Genomic DNA, 19226 nt, shown 5'->3' on the forward strand with positions numbered 1-19226 from the left:
TAGGCTCGAAAGCCTACTACCAATTAAGCATATTAGGTGATGTGCATCTCTGTAATGAGAAGGGGTGTGGTCTAATGACATCAACACCCTATATCAGGTGTGCATAATTATTAGGCAACTTCCTTTCCTTTGGCAAAATGGGTCAAAAGAAGGACTTGACAGGCTCAGAAAAGTCAAAAATAGTGAGATATCTTGCAGAGGGATGCAGCACTCTTAAAATTGCAAAGCTTCTGAAGCGTGATCATCGAACAATCAAGCGTTTCATTCAAAATAGTCAACAGGGTCGCAAGAAGCGTGTGGAAAAACCAAGGCGCAAAATAACTGCCCATGAACTGAGAAAAGTCAAGCGTGCAGCTGCCACGATGCCACTTGCCACCAGTTTGGCCATATTTCAGAGCTGCAATATCACTGGAGTGCCCAAAAGCACAAGGTGTGCAATACTCAGAGACATGGCCAAGGTAAGAAAGGCTGAAAGACGACCACCACTGAACAAGACACACAAGCTGAAACGTCAAGACTGGGCCAAGAAATATCTCAAGACTGATTTTTCTAAGGTTTTATGGACTGATGAAATGAGAGTGAGTCTTGATGGGCCAGATGGATGGGCCCGTGGCTGGATTGGTAAAGGGCAGAGAGCTCCAGTCTGACTCAGACGCCAGCAAGGTGGAGGTGGAGTACTGGTTTGGGCTGGTATCATCAAAGATGAGCTTGTGGGGCCTTTTCGGGTTGAGGATGGAGTCAAGCTCAACTCCCAGTCCTACTGCCAGTTCCTGGAAGACACCTTCTTCAAGCAGTGGTACAGGAAGAAGTCTGCATCCTTCAAGAAAAACATGGTTTTCATGCAGGACAATGCTCCATCACAGGCGTCCAAGTACTCCACAGCGTGGCTGGCAAGAAAGGGTATAAAAGAAGGAAATCTAATGACATGGCCTCCTTGTTCACCTGATCTGAACCCCATTGAGAACCTGTGGTCCATCATCAAATGTGAGATTTACAAGGAGGGAAAACAGTACACCTCTCTGAACAGTGTCTGGGAGGCTGTGGTTGCTGCTGCACGCAATGTTGATGGTGAACAGATCAAAACACTGACAGAATCCATGGATGGCAGGCTTTTGAGTGTCCTTGCAAAGAAAGGTGGCTATATTGGTCACTGATTTGTTTTTGTTTTGTTTTTGAATGTCAGAAATGTATATTTGTGAATGTTGAGATGTTATATTGGTTTCACTGGTAATAATAAATAATTGAAATGGGTATATATTTTTTTTTGTTAAGTTGCCTAATAATTATGCACAGTAATAGTCACCTGCACACACAGATATCCCCCTAACATAGCTAAAACTAAAAACAAACTAAAAACTACTTCCAAAAATATTCAGCTTTGATATTAATGAGTTTTTTGGGTTCATTGAGAACATGGTTGTTGTTCAATAATAAAATTAATCCTCAAAAATACAACTTGCCTAATAATTCTGCACTCCCTGTATGATGTTTACTTAATGTTGTGATTCACATTTGTAACTTAAAGTTGATTTGTACTAGGACATTTGGACAGAGGGGTGGTGAATGGTTTGTTAGTGGAGGTGGGGTAAAGTGGTGAGGGAGCATGCAGGACAAAAAAACTGGGTGACATGACTGTTGTGGGGACTTAACAGACTACACTTTCTCAGGTATTCCTGTCAGGTCCTCAGGATGCAGTATGTCCAAAACCTTCTCCTCCCAAGATGTTAAAGTAGGGGGAGGAGGTAGGGGCCCGCCACCAGTGTTCAGTACCACCAGCTGCTGCCGGGATGCCATGGAACGCACTTTCCCCAGAGGTCGTTCCACCTCTTCCTGATATCCCCCCTTGTGCATGGATAGGTGCCTACAGCATTGACCCTGTCAACTATTTTTTGCCACAACTCAATTTTTCTGGCTATTGATGTTTGCTGGACCTGTGCTCCGAACAGGTGTGGCTCTACCCTGACAATTTCGTCCACCATGACCCTCAACTCATCATCCATGAAACATGGGTGTTTTGTGGGGACATGGTAGTAGTGGTGAAGATGGTGTGGTAGTGTTTAAAGAAAAAGGCTAGAGAAAAGGTAAATGGTGAGGTGCTGTGATGTGAGTGGGTGATGGTTGTTGTGGACTGTGTGTGGCAGTAAAATGTGTGTTGTGTATGTCGTTCAGGTGTGTGATGTGTGCATAGTGAAATATTAATGGGTGCCTATCCTTTCTTTTTGTACCTGTGTAATATGTAGGTTGTCTGTAGCTGTGTGTGGTGTTCTGGTTGCAAAGGATTGTGGGTCATATAGGGGTGTGTTACATAGTGCTGTGTGTTGGGTGTGTTGGGTGTGTGGATGTGTGTCAGGTGTGGTGTATTCAAACTATCCAAGGTGTTGTTGCGCTCAGTGTTATGTGAGATGAGACCGCAGCAGTTCGCACCACCAATGGTATTCCGCTATGGGAGAACAGCTGCTGTGACTTGTGGATCATAATCTGATGGGAGGATTTTTGTCAGGCTGGCGGTTCTGGTGGTGGAACAGCCTCTTTTCCATCCTCCAGTGTCCTGGCGGTTACGGAAATTTGGCTGTTTTCTGACAGACTTCACAGTGTAACTCTTAATACAGCAGTCGAATGACCACAACATGGCGGTCTTTTGAGGGCCGCCACTGCAGCGGTCTTGCCAAAAAAACGGCAGGGTCGTAATGAGGCACTTAGACTTACTTACCTGTCAAAGTTTGTTTTCTATATGTTGTCCTCAAAATTGTGTCCCATCAATATTCTGGGGTTTATATTCAGGGTGCACAACCTGATGGCAGTATACACTATGTTTTTTTTTTTTTATTTTACCACTTTTCAAGTGGCCACGTACAGAAGAAGCGTTCCCACTTTTGGTAAGTAAAACTTTCACATGATCTATGTCGTCAATTCTGAAATGCCATTTTTTCAAATGCCTAATGTTGGGAGGTGAGTGCCACACAGTTTTAAAGCTGAACAGTCCAAAAGACTCCTGTCAGGAATTTCTACGGTATAGATTTAGCGCGCCAGTTCAAAACAAAACAAAATGCTTGCTTCAGCTGCAGTGAATGGAGGATGTTTCCAGCAGACTGCCTGGCCTCGAATATGTGATGACCTGGGGTTTCATCGGCGGACTCTGATGAGCTGTCACTTCTATTGTCTCTCACCATGCAGGGCCTGTTCTTGCCAGGGTATAAATAATGCTCTTCAGTGACCCTCCAGAAACAAGCCCAGCAGATCCAGCAGGAAACAGCTCCACAGGTGAGAAAAACTGACCCTAGGTGCAACTAATGCAAAGAAATGCAGGAGCCGTCTCACGATGGGCTCCGACGCCTCAGCGCACAGCTGAGCGCATGTTAGTTAATTTAACCTGAGCTCTGAGTACGAGCTTTATTTTCTGACAGTGCATCTCAGAAACAATGAACACGGCTTGCCAATTTCTGTTTCTAGGCTGTGCGGTATGAAAATGGAGCTTTAATTCAGAGAAATGTTCGCTGAAATAAACTGACTTTATGCCCTTCAGGCGCTGCGCTGAGCCACAAAAGTCCATCATGAAACGGCCCCCGGGAGTACCACATCCTACTCCAATAGCAAAGAGTACAATACCGTTTTTAAGTTCTATTTGCAGACTTCTTTCTCTCGTGAGGGCTTGGAGAACTCAACACGGAGATCTAGGAGTTAAAGACATCCCCAGAGACTGTTACAATGCTATCCCCATATTTCACCGAACGAACTTCGTCGGGGAGTCATGTCACAGTATTTCTCTCGAAAGTTTCCTATAAAATAGGGATACCAATTTATTTTACAATTAGCTTTAAACTTCTTGAAAATCAAGCATGGTTGTGGGTCGAGTCAACGGAGGCTCTTGAAATATTTCCATACTTCTGTGGCTGCTACAAAACTGAGGTGCATTCATTGTGTACAGAAGAAATTATTTCTGTGCCTGAAAGTAGTGCACATCTCTTTCGGGGCAGCTTTTAGGCCTGGCAGTACCGAGGAACTCTCATCCCAATAAATCATGGAAGCTGCCCACAGTTCCCTATACCCACTGTTGGTTGCACTATATCCCGAATGTTCAGACCAGCACTGCCTGCAGTATTAAAGGTATTTTTCCAAGCTGTTGTCTGCAAACCAAAAAATTCTTTTTGGTTTTGAAGCTGAAATTAGTCATATGGAACCTCTAAATTTCATGCGGTAAAATGCCTATGCTTCTACCTTGTGATTCTCAGGGTGCAAGCAACTTTAACAATGGATAGAGTAAATAAGAGAATATTAACAACATGCATTCATAATACAAGATTTTCTTCTGTGTTTTACATACTTAGGAGCTGCAGCATTGAATTTCATTGTGATTATATCTTGTTTGCTCCACATAGAACTGGTTTCCGCTTCACAAGTGCTTCATCTGTGTGTAAATCTATGGAAGTCTTCCTTGTCAAGTGATGTGGCAGCAAGGCGATGCGTGCTTTAGATAATGTCTGTTGACATTCCAACAGCCTTTCAAGGCAAAGTGAACTATAAGTTTGATTGTTAGTGTCTCCTCAAAGTAAAATGTCAATTGTGACTTGTTTTTCAGATATCCACTTCAAAGGTAAACATGTCTCAGACCTCCAAAGCCGCTGCTGCCGCCGCTGCTGCCGCCGCTGCCAGCCACGGCAGCGACTCCAAGGAAAAAGGGTTCCCACCCTCCATGCCAATCAGCAAGCCCACCAAGACTGGGGATTCTTCTGTAGGAACCTACAAGGTAAGGTGCCCAAGCACAAAACATGATCTAGTAACAACGCCAAAAGTATTACAAAGCGTAAGCAAGCCAAATCTTTCATGCTTACATCCAAGCAGCTCCACAGTCTAGCGCTTAGTCTACGACACTAGCATTGACTTCTCTACAGAGATCGATGCAAAGGTCTGCTGTTGCGAGTTACCAGCTCCTGATTGGGATTGTGTTTGCATTCATGTAATGTCAATAATGCACTTCAATTGTGAATTAGGGATGAGCGGATAATGTGCCACAAGGCGACAGGCTAAACACCACTGTGCTCAGTCTTCCGTTGTCTGCTGCTTGGTAAGCTGCCCTGAGAGGTCCATCGTTATCATTATTTTGGATATTTTGGCTTTTGTAGCAAACCCAACCTTGAATGACTCCAATAGCACGGAGGTTCTCAGATACTGCCACAACTGTTTTATACCAGCTCATGGCCCAAGATTTATCGAGCGATGGTGAGAATCTCTGCAGCACAAAGTTGCTTCTCGGCCATGTCCATGCTATATAAATACCCTTATAAGCATACATACATATATACATTGCTATTTGCTCCATAGGACATGAATGCAGACTCAGGGCCTTATTATGACCTTGACGGAGGGGTTTTCCTCCATCACAAATGTGGTGGACATCCGGTCTGCTGTATTATGATTCCATTATATTCAATGGAGATCGTAATAGGGCGGACGGGATATCCGTCACATTTGTGATGGAGGAACCACCTCCGTCAAGGTCTTAATAAGGCCCTCAGTGCCTATCATATCTTTGTAATGTTTATGGAATGTTTACCTTGGAAGCTGAAAAACAACACCCAGAATAGAATCTGATCAACAAAGCACTGCTTATTTGATTGCAGCATATGTCATACAACTTCTGTATACAAGATTCCTTATAGAATTTTATAGAGATTATCAAAGTCAGTTTATTTTTATAAAGCCAGCAGCGAGACGATATCCACAAATATATATTATTTGTTAATGTTGTGATTCTTACATCCCTGTTGCAGATTATCATTTTTGAGCAGGAGAACTTCCAAGGGAGGCACCTGGAGCTGGTAAATGAGTGTGCCAGCCTTGGCGACCGTGGGTTCGACCGAGTGCGCAGTGTCATTGTGGAATCTGGGCCGTAAGTGACCTGTGTGTGGGAGCGATGGTAGGGCTTTTGTAGAATGCCTCAATGTTTGTCCAATGTAGTTACCTATATTATTGCAATTGCCGCTGTTAGCATTCAATGGAAAGACCAGTGTTCACTTGTCTCATAAATTGATAATCAGGCCCATTTGATATCCAAACCCAAGCCACCTCTACCCTGATACAAGGCAGTGCTAGATGACAGGTTAGGCAAGATGATCAAAAAAGCATCAAAGGTGACCCAGGTTCCAGGGTAGATGAGATGGTAACTTAATTTACACAAGGGGCGAACATCCTTGCAGTGGGCAAGCTGGGATATGCCACAAAAATGAGTATTTAATATAATTCTATAACATTATGGGGTACAGGATATTGACTACTACTATATCAACAAGGTAAGTATATATAGGTATGTTAAGATTTTCTATTCATAACTCCATACCTGTGCACCATGGAGATATATATCATCAACTATGTAGATGTGGAGCTAACAATAGCAAATCTCCACTTGCCTATGTATACTTAACACCATAGTGATAGTATTAATCTTGCACTCCACTTTGTTGCAGGGCGATATTTTGTCACTCAATAGTGAAGCGACATCTCCCAATTTAAGTTTTGCATGGGAATAATCCCAGGAAAGGGGAAAAGATTGTTCATAGTGCCACCCCTTCCTTGTTATCATGCTCTACATGTGTTTGAAACATTCAGAGACTGTGACATGTTCCAAAAACATACAACCAGCTTATTCCCAAATGTTGCACAATATAACGCTAAGGAACTAGTGTGCCTTTGTTATGATAAATTGCACCAGTATGCACTAGAAAGGGCTGGCTTGGCATTTCATGGCACATATTTACATAGTTGCACCCTCCCAGTGTGCTGCTGGAAATTGATTCAGTCCAATAGAGTCCTAACAGAAAAAAGCTCTGTGGTTTACAAATTAGCTTTGCGATATCTTTCGGGAACGTACCTTTAAACATTTAGTCACTGTGCTGCTTGTTTCCACAATATCCCTACCAGTGATGGCCATGGGGTCTAGGATAGACAGGTTTTATCAATCTTCTAAGGCCATTCGAAAGATACAGTTTAATGACGAATGTGTTTTTTATCCTGCATAAGGTCTTGAGAATTAGATTGTCTTATAACATCATAACCCTTGAACTTACCACTATGAAAATGAGCAATGATTAACGCACCCTTTCTCACAAGTGGTAAATGTGTTTCCATTCCACTTGAAATAGTATATCTAGTTAAGAAACCATTTACTTAATTACTGTTTTACCAAGTCATGCCAAGTATACAGGTATTACCCAGTTAAGAAAATAACAACCTTTAAAATGGGTAATACAAACCAATTCATTCAATTATATAAAAGAAATTGTGAAAACAGACAAGTTTCAAATCCAGCGAAAAGTTACCAATAATTACACTTGCATGTTGCCTAGCAAACAAGATGACTACAGCACATGTTTAAACCTGGAAAATTTAGATTGAATTTATATTAAAAAAGAAGTCCTGTCTCATTCCTGCCCTAACCCGTTTCTGAGGCTTTTCTCTTCCACTGAGTGGCGTGGTCTGTTTCGTGCATACCATGGCAACCCAGTGACTAGGTATGCTCCCATTCACAAAGAACACAAAGTAGCCTAAAAACTATGGAAAAGGAGCATTTTAGCTAATGGCTCATTACTCTTGAATAGTGTTTTAACGTGATGGGCTGGTATGAAGAAAATGGTGGAAGTTTCTCTGCAGGAAAAACACTTTCCTATAGAACCTCAGCGTGTGCGAAGCCGCTGTCAACGGTGATTTTTAATGGTACTTTCTTGAGCATTAGCAGGATTTCTCAAAGCATTCATTGCAATAATAGTCCTCTGCTGGGCCATCTCATGTGCCTACATGCACTGCCTAGTGGGGTGGTGGTTATTCCTGCGCTGTCACTGAAAGAAAGTGCTCACCCCGCGGGATATGTTGGATCCTAAAGTATACTTTTAAGTTTGTGGTTATCAGGGGAGTGTAACACTCACCTCCAGCGTGGTAGCAAATTCACTTAGAAACACACCATTGAATAATTCACAGGCTTTGCAAGCTTCTATGTACAGGTGTGTGATGGGTGCAAGAAGTAGGACTCAAAAACTTTTGCCATTCAAGTAAAAAAATATTTTTCAGATAGAAAAGAGTCTAGATCTTACCTGTGACTGTGATATGTAAAATATATTTCTGTTGTTTGTTATTCTGTATCTTATTTGGCTGGACAAGCAAGTGGACATGTGTGCCAGTAGACATTTATATGGGTGTAAAAGACAAACCCAGGCCCGTATTGGACTTTTGTCTTATTTTGTTGAGTTATTTGAGTTAGTAAAGAAATGTTCTAATTTTTCAAGCCTAGTAGACATGTTAGTTAAAGAGCAGTTGCAATTTAAGGTTCGGGATTGCATGATGTGTTGTAATGTGAGCTAATTCCTTTTAAAATATATTACACTTGCTGATTTCTATGGTGCATGTAAAGAACGGTCTTAAAAAGGTTATTTCTTGTCTCCTATTTTGTGTGCTTCCAATGTGTTGTTACTTCGTATCCCTCTCCCAATGGTGTTGTGTGGCCTGTGTCTTCCCGGCGGCCATCTCTTCAGCTGGGTTGGCTACGAGCAGTCAAACCTCCGTGGGGAGATGTTTATCTTGGAGAAGGGCGAGTATCCTCGTTGGGATACCTGGTCTAACAGCTATAGGAGCGACTGCTTCATGTCCCTCCGCCCCATCAGAATGGTAAGCCACGTTCTTTTTTCATCCTTTTTGTTCAGATGTAGGGAAGCCCTTACTCTCCATGATTAGGGGCACAGGCACACAGTCCAAGATCCCCTCCTACAGTTTCTCGTCCTCTTCATGATGTTGGTATTTTTTGTACAGATAAACGTGCATCCCAGAACTTTAAGTGATAGTCATTAATGTACATCTCAGACCAGTGCTTAATTTGTAAATGAAAAGGTGCCGGTGCCTAAAGCCGTCCTCTTAAACACCTGTCTGCTGCAATTAAATGTGCGAACACGGAATACTGAGGCAGCCTAATCCTGAAGCATCTCGGGCCTTTTCAATCCATATAAAGCCAATCCCTGCCCCTTCAGCTCACTCCTGCAGCTTTCTACTTTCTCCCTTTGTGACACTTTTTCGTTTTTCCCTTCCTCCGTCTTTCCCATATGTGTCTTTTGCTCGCAGCAAATGCTTGAGGCAGAAGAATAAACCCCGGCCCTCAAAAATAAGTGCCGGTGCTCAGCACCGGAAACAACAAGCACAAATTAAGCACTGTCTCAAACCTTACATTGCTTTTTTAACCACATGAGGTGGGATATGCATTTGTATCCATGTGTACTTTAAAATAAGAAGAAAAGTCATATAATGTTTTCAGACTGTTTTCTACCACAGAATCTTTTTCTGTTAGCAAAAGAACTTGAATCCCACCACTTGGACACTTCCTGCCCTTTTTATCATTTAAAGAAAGAAACTCCACTTTGTCCAACCTCGTTCCTACATGTAGGCCAGGATTGGGTCTGGAATTCTCTTCACAGTTAAACAAAAATGATATACTTTTCAATCATATAGAGGCATATTTATCATTGTGTTGCGTCACCCCTGTGCCACGCAGGGGGGTGCAAGGTCAACGCAACAACAAAGTCAGTTCTATCAAGCCAAGCAACGGCACCTTACATGGTCCTAAGTGGCTTGATAAATCTGGAGTAACGCAAGGCTGCACAAATTGCTTTCTTGTGATACTGTGTCCCAGGGAGGCGTTCCATGGGTTGGACATGGATCGCATGGATTTTGGCGCATTCCCAGATTTGATAACACCGGTAAACCTGGGAATGCACCAAAATGCTATGCCTTCCCAGATGAGGTCAATGAGCAAAAATTAGCAAAAATATCTTGATTTCTCCTCGTTGTTTCCTCTTTCTAAGTGTGCTGCATTTTGCAGCACGCCTAGGGCCTCATTTAGAAGTAGCTGGTGCATTGTGATCAATGTGCCAGTTTTCTCGTGCCACCCTAACAACACCCCCCTGTACTTATAGTACAGTGCTCCATGGAGCACAGTGTCCACAGCTGAAATCTGACGCAGTTGTGGCACTAAACAGTAGTATTGCTCAAATAGTGTCAAAATATTGATGCTAGTCCAGCAATTCCAAGGGGCACCCCATTGAAAATAGCACAATGTCACTTTAACTCCTGCCCTGAGCAGTCATTAAAAGAATGATGCTGCGACAGTGGAGAATGGTGCAGAGAAATCTTGTAGGTTTCACTGGGCCATTTCTGCGACCCTTTTGCGAGAGAATGCCTACCCCGCATACATTAAACCTGGCACAGGTATAATGTGGCACAAGGCTTTACAAACTAGCGCAATGGTACCATTACACCAGTTTGTAAATGCAGCGCTATGTGGGGGATTGTTTGCGCCACCATAGCATAAAAAAAATTATGCTACGGCGGCACAAGGGGCTTGTAAATGAGCCGCTTAGAGAGATGAAAATGCCTCTAAGGATTGTTTTTGTGGAGAAAGGTGCCCCATGGTGCAAGGGTGCATGTGTTGGCTCAAGGCAGCAAGTTGTGGGTCAGTCCAAGCAAAGAACAGGAATGTGCAGTATCATGTTAAATACGGCGCTTTCCTGCCCTTTCCCTTTCACACAGCGCATCAAGGTGGCTTGCTGCGCTACATGAAATAATGATAAATCTGTCCCACAATTTAAAGCAGCAGTCCTTTCAGCACCAAAAGGCTTGGAGGGCGGTTTTATCCTGTTATTAAGTTGAAAATAGTAACATGGATGCAGCCAGAAGACAGGCTTAATTGTCTATTTTCGCTAGAAAGAATTCTTACTGGTTCAAAATTGAGGCAAGTAGGCTGTACTTGATGTGAAATGTACAAGGGATGTCTTCAACATCTGTCTCTTCCGTCTACACCCCCACCCCCCCACACACACACACACACACAGACCACTGAACCAGAGTACAAGTCACATGAGATTGGAGATGTCTTTTAACTTGAATTTTAGACCATATATGGGAGGGGCTGAGGACTCTCGCACGCTTTTTGAACAAAGTTTATCAAAACAAAGGTGAAGCACGTCTTTATATGTAGGGAAAATGTTTCCAGTTTTAAACCACTGGCTTACAACATGGATTACCTTTAAAAGATCTGAAAAGGAAGGCCCACACGTGCTTTCTTGCACTAGGTGCACAGCTAACACTGCCACGTGAGAGTGGCTTCACTGAAGCCCCATTAGATGCTGCACTGCGGTTTGTTAGATTTTAATGTCGATGCTTTACTCGCCTCTGAAGTGCACTGTGTGGTTACTTGGCACAGCTGTGCTATAGACTCTTGAAACGCAGACTTATTGTTGAAGCCGCGCACATTATTTTTAAGCGGCCTAGATCATGTAGTTGGCTGGTGTACAGCAACGGCTTTAAAAAAGCGGCCTCGCTTCTAAAGTTAGGATGGCACGCAGCCCAGTAGCTCTTCCTCTGCAGACCTCAAAGTGTTTTGTTTTGAATCGGAGACTGGTGTTATGGCTCGCGGATGAGCCTGTGGTATTTCTGCTGTGAGTAATAATTTGTTTCAGGCTCAGCCTAGGCGGAAACAGCATGGTTTGAAATCAATTTAGGTCAACATCACACGTACATGCACAGCTGGATAGAGCGGTTCTGCTTCCTAATTTTAGAAGACACATGGTTGTGAGCAGTGGTTAAATTGTGCCAGTGGTTGTAGGTTAGGGCCGCTGGCACTCATTTTTGGGGACCAGCACTTATTTTTCATCATCAGATTTTGATATAAAGTAAGACGGAGAAAAACACAAAATGGGGGAATTGGGAGAAAGAGAAGGATGTAAAAATAGTGACAAAGGGAGAAAGTAGGGATGAAAAAAGAACCTGTAAGATTGAGATAAAGAGGCCTGGGAGTGTCCTGAGGTGGATTGAAAAAGTGTGAGGTGAATCAAGACTATGCCGCTTTAGAATTGGCTACCCCAACTTTTAAAAGAGCCAGCTGTGGGATTCTGAGCAAATCTCTGGGCCCCTGCCCTTCTTATTTTGAAAATCAAGAACTTATTGTGAGTATCATAACCTAAAAGACAGTGCCTGCTTTAGGGCAGTGCGAGCAGTGCGGCAGCACCGGGTGCTGACCTCAGAGGGGACGCTGTGTTTAGCAAGTACTTACGAAACTTGCAATTTAAAAGCACCTGCTGAAAAGTTAATTGTGCGTTCAGCCGCCAGGAAACAAAATGTCAAGATACCGCTTGTGATTAATGTTCCTGCTAGGGAGAGAGAGAGAGATGGGAGTTTTGTTTAGTGGCAGCTTTGACTCGCCTTAAAGTAGCGCATAGGGTTAATATGTCTATTGCAAAGAACAGGTCTGTATTCTATATGGACAGCTGAGTTCATTAGTAAAGCCAGCCTTTACACGCGCTTTAAATCAAATGTATTTGAGAGGGGCTATGGAGAGATGAGTGGCACATTTGCTGGGTGTTAGTGAGTGAACCTGAGGAGGTGGTCATGGTGATATAGGGGGCCGACAAAACAAAAATGTTGAACAGGGTGCCACCAGCGCTAAAGCTGGCCCTGCTAAAAGATCAGCAGGGCCAGAATAGGAATTAAAAGATGTCCTAGCAAAAATATTCAAACCAGCCCGCTACCTTCCTTCATTTCTATATCCCTTTGTCTCCATCCATCTTCTTTCTCTCTCTTTCTAGCTATCTCCGATATCTCCCTCTCTCTCTGTAGCTATCTCTTTCTGGCTGACTCTCACCCAATCTCTCCTTGTGTAACTATTCTCGAAGGACTCGTCAGCTGCACCCAGGGGCTTCAAAAGTGTTCTCCAATTGCTCCAGCCACCACAGAAGTGCCCAAAGACAAAAAATGCTAGTCCAGCACCACAAATTAGCTGACCACAGATGACGCTGAGATAAAGTTTAGAATGGTGCGATGTAGCTGGCCAATGCCAAAGACATACTAAGGAGGATACATGCTTTGAATTTGCAAGAGACCCACCGAGGCCCCATGTCTGACTGGAATGCTTTGCCTTCTATAGGATAGCCAAGAACATAAAATCTCCCTCTATGAAACCGCCGACTTCAAGGGCAACACGATGGAGATCCATGAGGATGATGTGCCAAGCCTGTGGGCATACGGATTCTGTGACCGCGTGGGAAGCGTGAGAGTCCCCAGTGGAAGGTAAGCCTACATCATTTTTATTGCTTCTTCATTGCATGCAATAATCTTGCTTACATCCTGTGTTTCACAGTGTATCATGCGCTGCTTTTAACACTGGTAAAAATCAATCACTTAAAAAAGAAGGCAATGAAATACTTGAACTAGTTTTGACTGTGTCTATAGAGTGGAGGACAGGAATAAGAGTGGCCCGTTATTCTACTTTACGAGGTAACTGCTGTTATCGAAGATTTCAGAATGATAAATTTTGTGATGTTATTGGCAAGCCAGACCTGGCAATATTGATTGGAGGAAAATGTCCAGTATTAGTGGAACATAAGGAATTTAGTGCTGTAAGCATCAAAATCCACATATTGTTCCCCCAAAAAATGTAACTGGGTGGTATTTAACATACTGATACATTCCAACCCAGCAAATTCGGATTTTATGATGTGAATATTACACCATCTACAGGGCCACTCATAGTGAGGGAATAAGTCAAGTGTACCTTGGCTTTACTGCCTGATGGATAACTCACCAGCACCAACTTAAGGCTCACCTGTTTCTATCACTTGATGACTACTGCACGTAGTAATACCAGGCTGGGCTTCTCCTCATCACTGCTGTCTGATAACTCACTGATTCCACACTTAGTGTCCCCATGACTACAAGCCAATGGGTAACTCATTGATAGCAAGGTTGGCACCCTAATGGCTACCATATGTTCAGGCAACATACTGTAACCAAGCTGAGCATCCTCATGGCTACTATCTAATGGTTTACTTATTGATACTAGGCTGAGTGCCCTCGTGGATACTGTCTTATGCATAGCTCACTGATACCAAGCTGAGTTAATTCGTGGCTACTATCCAATTGGTAACACACAGATAATAGGTTCAGTACTCTCCATTCCTACTCCATTGTGTGAAGAACACTCGAAACGTATCCTTTGTACCAGCTTCTTGGGTGGACAACAGTGATACCAGCCCCTAATTATCACACTCTGTTTCTTAATTGAGTACCAGACAATACTCGTGGCTCATGGGTTACCTTAAAACCAGCACCCTGTTTCTGAACATCAGTCAGTATTAGTGCCTTAGGGGTTCCATACTCTCGTCTAGTAAAATGCCAATCGTGCTAAGTGTGTCATTGCACCAAACAGTATTATTGCCTCATTGGTTCCATACTCTTTACTCCATAGCTGAGCACCAATCAGTACTACTTCCTCTTAGGCTCCACACTTCCTGGTTGAGCAACAGCCACTGTCAGTGTATCATAAGGATACCCATAGAACCACCTTGGTGAGCAACAGTTGCTGTTTGTGCCACTTAGATTCGACACTGTTGCTCTCTAAAAAAAAACACGAATCAGTAATAGACTCAAATAGGTTCGACACGTCATTCGGTAAACTTCAATAGCACTTACTAGTACTTTCCATATCTGATAATTTGCCACAATAATTCTGCTCTCATGATGACAGAGCGAAAGATTCTTTTAAGGCACAGTCTGTTGAATTCACCACAAGTTTCATTCTAGTTATAACAATAGTGCTTTGACCACACACTGAAGACCTCTAAAGCTGAAACTGCAGTCTTTGAAACCACACCACATTTCTCTACAAAATACTTTCTTGCACCATTAGGCCGTTTACTATTTAATACATTCAGGTGGTTTCTCACATTTTATTTCTTGCTTGCTTTTATTAATTGTTGTTGGGTAATATTGGAAAAAAGTTTAATGGGTGATTCAAGAGCGATACATTGGGTAGAACAACCATGTTTTTGAACGTGGAAATAGATTTCAAACAATGGCAATACTGGGTCTGGTTCCTCAGGGGACTAGTGCATCAATGCCTGGAGTGTGGGTTTACCACCCTGGTCGCAAGTTCGAATCCTAATGGATACACCCAGCTTTCGTCTTTGCGAGGTTGATAAAATGAGTAATGTTGAGTTGTGCAACAATAAACCTCTGTTACTCAGTGCCAAGATACCCCATATAAGAAGGTGCCCTTTACAAACATGCATGTAAAGTTATTATGGTATCACAAACTGATTGGAGGTAATCTTGTTTGGATATGGCTGAGCTTGAATCTGTTATTATGCTTTGAAGGATACCTCAAAAAGTTATGGCTAAATTAATTTTGGACAAGAAGCATCTACCACTGCTAATCATTAAAGGTTTACGATCTGTATTTCTTTGTCACAGCTGGGTTGGGTACCAGTACCCTGGCTACAGAGGCTACCAATACCTCTTTGAGAATGGTGACTACAGACACTGGAATGACTGGTCTGCCTTCCAGCCACAGATGCAGTCTATCCGTCGCATCAGGGACATGCAGTGGCACCAAAAGGGATGGTTCACTATCCCCGCCACTGGGGCAGCTACAACAAAATGAGCCACAACAACCTCCTGACTGCCAACAGAGCTCTCTTCTGTCACTCACCTTCGAAATTAACATCTCTGAGTTTTGTAGCCTACTCTGCCAGTTGGATTACTGTATATTGCACATTTAATGGATGTACTTTACTTTATGACGCAAATAAAAAATAATATTACACAAACATACTGCTGTGGGCTTCAGGACAGTGTGGAAAATATGGAATGTTGATTTCACTGAAAAGGTTAATTTCTCAATTTCATTTACTTTACAGGTTTGATGCAGATGTTATTGTTCTGAAATAAATGTAGATGGTATACATTTATTCCATCAGTATACCATTAGGATCAGGACTATGAGATCATGAATTGTGGTCTTGTGGGTTCATGAAGTTACCAAATTGTGGTGTGTGTGTGAATATATATATATATATATATATATATATATATATATATATATATATATATATATATATATATATAGTATTATGGATAGAACAAATAAAAAAAAAGTTATGTTAGATTTCTCATAATCCTGCATGTTTCCATACATCATATAATTATTTGGAAAATATATCTATGATCTTTTAACACACCGATTAGTTTTGGTTTTAGTGGCTCCAACACTCATTTCATCTTTCATTGAATTCACCAGAGCCTTCATCAAGATTATAGGCAATAAACAATGAAGCATAATATCAATAACGTTTATAAATAAAGATATGCAATTACTCAAATAAGTACATAAAATTAAAAGGTGTATATGCTTCTGCGGTAGGAAAAATCACAAATCCTTTGAACCATTCCATCCACATGACAACACAACAAAGTTTTCGTTGCTGTTAAGTATGCAAAGTGATCAAATCTTCATTGTGTCTTTGTAAATCAATACCCTCAATCAGTACCACACACCACGTTAGGAACATGGGAACAAACCTAGATTTCCTTGCACATTAGATACAAACAAGTGAATAACTTTACCATGTAAATGTTAGATCAATTTAGATTTCAATGGTAGTACAGCTAGTTGTTACTGCAAGTAATTGAAGTGACAGAAGAAGTAGATTCATCAAGGGTTATCTGTTGAAAAAGGCAGAAAAGATAAACTAATTAAGAACATCTCAAAGTAAGAGTAGGAAGCACCTGATTAGGCTGTGCATTGAATGGCTTCAGTTAATCTTGCCAAATAAAACCATTTCCTGAGTTCTGATCGCAATAAAAGCATGCCTGTTGTCCTGCTCCAACATCTAAACATCCGTAGGGCTCCACTCCAGTGTACCTGAATACTGGCCCTATCTGAAGCACACAATATACCTTGTGTCGTCCTCTTTTCATTCCAAGTCAGGACTTCCTTGGGCTTCTGTTTTTCCTTCAACATGCCTACTGCACTCACCCCAAGTTCTATCCTTACGTAGTATTCTACAACCAATGAAATGAAAAACAAGCGTGCTGTTTTGTCTTTCCCTGGAACACTGCTGATGTTCTATACCCATTGTTCAAAGTATACCTGTTGTACAGCAGCACCCATCCCCATATTCGAAAACACATCTGTTGTTCTACCTCCCTTTCATCCCACAGTACGTAGTTGTCGCTTCCTCTCTCCCCAAGTCCTACCTGGTGCACTTCTCACCTTTGTATTACAAAACATATCTGCTGTACTTCGCTCTCTCCACATATTAGAGCATGCTTGGATATCTTTCCCTTCTAGCGCACATGTCAAAACATACTTTGGGGTTTGATCTCGCTCACGTTTTCAGAATACTTGATGTCATGCCAGCCTCAAAGCATTACTGGTGCAGTGTCACCGCCCATACTCTATTATAGGATGCCAGTAATATTAAGCCTTTTAAGTCTGCGTGGGAGAGGCACGTGCCTTTGCAATAAGGAAACGTACTATTACCAGAAGGGTGTATTTTTTTTTTTTTTTACAAATTCTGTAATGTGCCTGAGATTAGCCACTCGGTAATATATGAAAATTGACATCTGACTATGATGAAGTATGTATAATGCTACTACAAACAACATCTTCTGTAGAACATGTTCAACAAATAACACGTGAGCACTATAGAAGAATATCGTTCTGTAGCATATGCCTAACCCAAAGACCCGAGGCAGTAAAAATCCTGAAAGTTCAAATGAGAAGTAAGATTCACAAGCTATCTCACTCTTACAAATTATCTCAACATTTATTGTTCATCAGAGTTTTTAAATTTTAAATTATGCATTAAACAAAAACAGTACTGCCTAAAATCTGGAATTAGCATGTCACTCATTGCTTTATGGCAGTTTAACAGTGGATGAACCAAAGCTAGTTCGGCCTCAAACTAGGCCTTTTATCGAGTTCAGCCAACGTGGTCATCAACTTTAAACGTGAGTGAGTATTCTGTCTGTCAAACCCTTGCCTCTCCACCCTAGTTAGAGTCAGGCAAATGCTATGTTTTCGCTGGGAGAACCCACGTGGCTTCAGGCACTGGAAACCTTTTGCCAAAGGCCAAAGGATGTTGGTTTGCAAGTCAATGAGCATCAGACCATTCGCCCAATTGAAGGTAAACATTCCAACCTATTTTGTTATGCCTGGGACCACCAGGGAAAGCCTGGCAGTCATGAACAAGAAATAGGATTAATGACTCCCAAGTCCTAGGGGAAAACTTCCCAGTATGTCAGCGCCAATTAGCTTTTATGATTTTCAACAAGAAAATCCTGCTTTGGAAGTTTGTCACTATCTGTTTCTTACGGTAACCACTCAATATGGCTTATGAGAAGGGATCCTATAAACTGTTATAATAGCTGTTCTCATAGGACTTGATAGATGTTAATGTTGAAGAAGGCTTAGAAAGGTAACAATATTTCCCAGCAGGAGCTGGGTAATATCTTAGGTTTCTTTCTGACATTATCAGCAAATCACAAGGTCCTGTCAACATGATTGGCATCTACTTTATGTTGCCTCTGGTTCAAAGTGCCTGGGTGAATGACTCAAAGCTTTTTGGAGCTCTTTTGCCAGTCAGTCTTTCAGACATCTTGATAATACTGACAAAAAGGGCTGATGCCCCTCAAGCTTCCAGGCACAACCCTGGCGGTAACTACTGCCAATTATGACCATGGCAGTGGGAAATCAGATGGACAGCCATTTTACCACACCGACCGCTAGGGCAGAAACAACAGCCACCACGGTGGTAGCTGCCTACAGCCAGGTGGAAGTCAATGTTCCGCCCACCATATTAAGACACATCAATCCGCCACCTTTTCCGGGGAGGTACCAACAACATCAAAAGCCGGGCGGAAGCAGAGCACAGAAGGGAAAATACTCACCTTTGGAAACACAGGGAACAACCACGCTGCCATGGAGCCTGAACTACAAATATTCACTATGATATTCTATGTCCTGCTCCACCACAAACACCAATGCCGGTGAAGACGACCACGGTGAGTACAGCCACCTAGCACACAGAGGACGGAGGGAGGAAAAAGAGAGTGACACACAGAGGCACCACACACCCCCCCATCCCCAACACCATACACACAATCAGCTGCAGTACTAAAACATATTTACCATGTATCCCTGGGGAATAATGCGAGGACTACAGGAATGTGATAAAGTGACTGTAATAATAACAACACAGCAGAAATACAAAAAGTCAGTCTCATGGTTTATACATTTGTACAGTTCAAGGGACACTGCCCAGTCCTCATTGTGCGTGGGCCACAGGACCACAGGCCAAAGTCCAAGGTCCCACTTGTCACCTGCACCAACACGGAGAGAACACTGCAGGGGCATCAGT

At 42.4% G+C, this 19226-nt stretch overlaps 1 protein-coding gene across 1 annotated transcript; it reads left to right on the top strand.

Annotated features, from left to right (window-relative positions):
- The first annotated feature begins 3157 nt into the window (after positions 1-3157).
- CRYBB1 (crystallin beta B1) lies at positions 3158-15632 on the top strand. Its single transcript, XM_069214684.1, has 6 exons — positions 3158-3261; positions 4577-4744; positions 5769-5887; positions 8520-8652; positions 12953-13095; positions 15277-15632. Exons 2-6 carry the CDS (start codon positions 4598-4600, stop codon positions 15464-15466), a joined length of 732 nt encoding a protein of 243 aa, XP_069070785.1. The 5' UTR covers positions 3158-3261; positions 4577-4597; the 3' UTR covers positions 15467-15632.
- The last annotated feature ends 3594 nt before the right edge of the window (positions 15633-19226 follow it).

This window comes from Pleurodeles waltl, chromosome 11, assembly GCF_031143425.1.
Source record: "Pleurodeles waltl isolate 20211129_DDA chromosome 11, aPleWal1.hap1.20221129, whole genome shotgun sequence".
Taxonomy (NCBI): Eukaryota; Metazoa; Chordata; class Amphibia; order Caudata; family Salamandridae; genus Pleurodeles; species Pleurodeles waltl.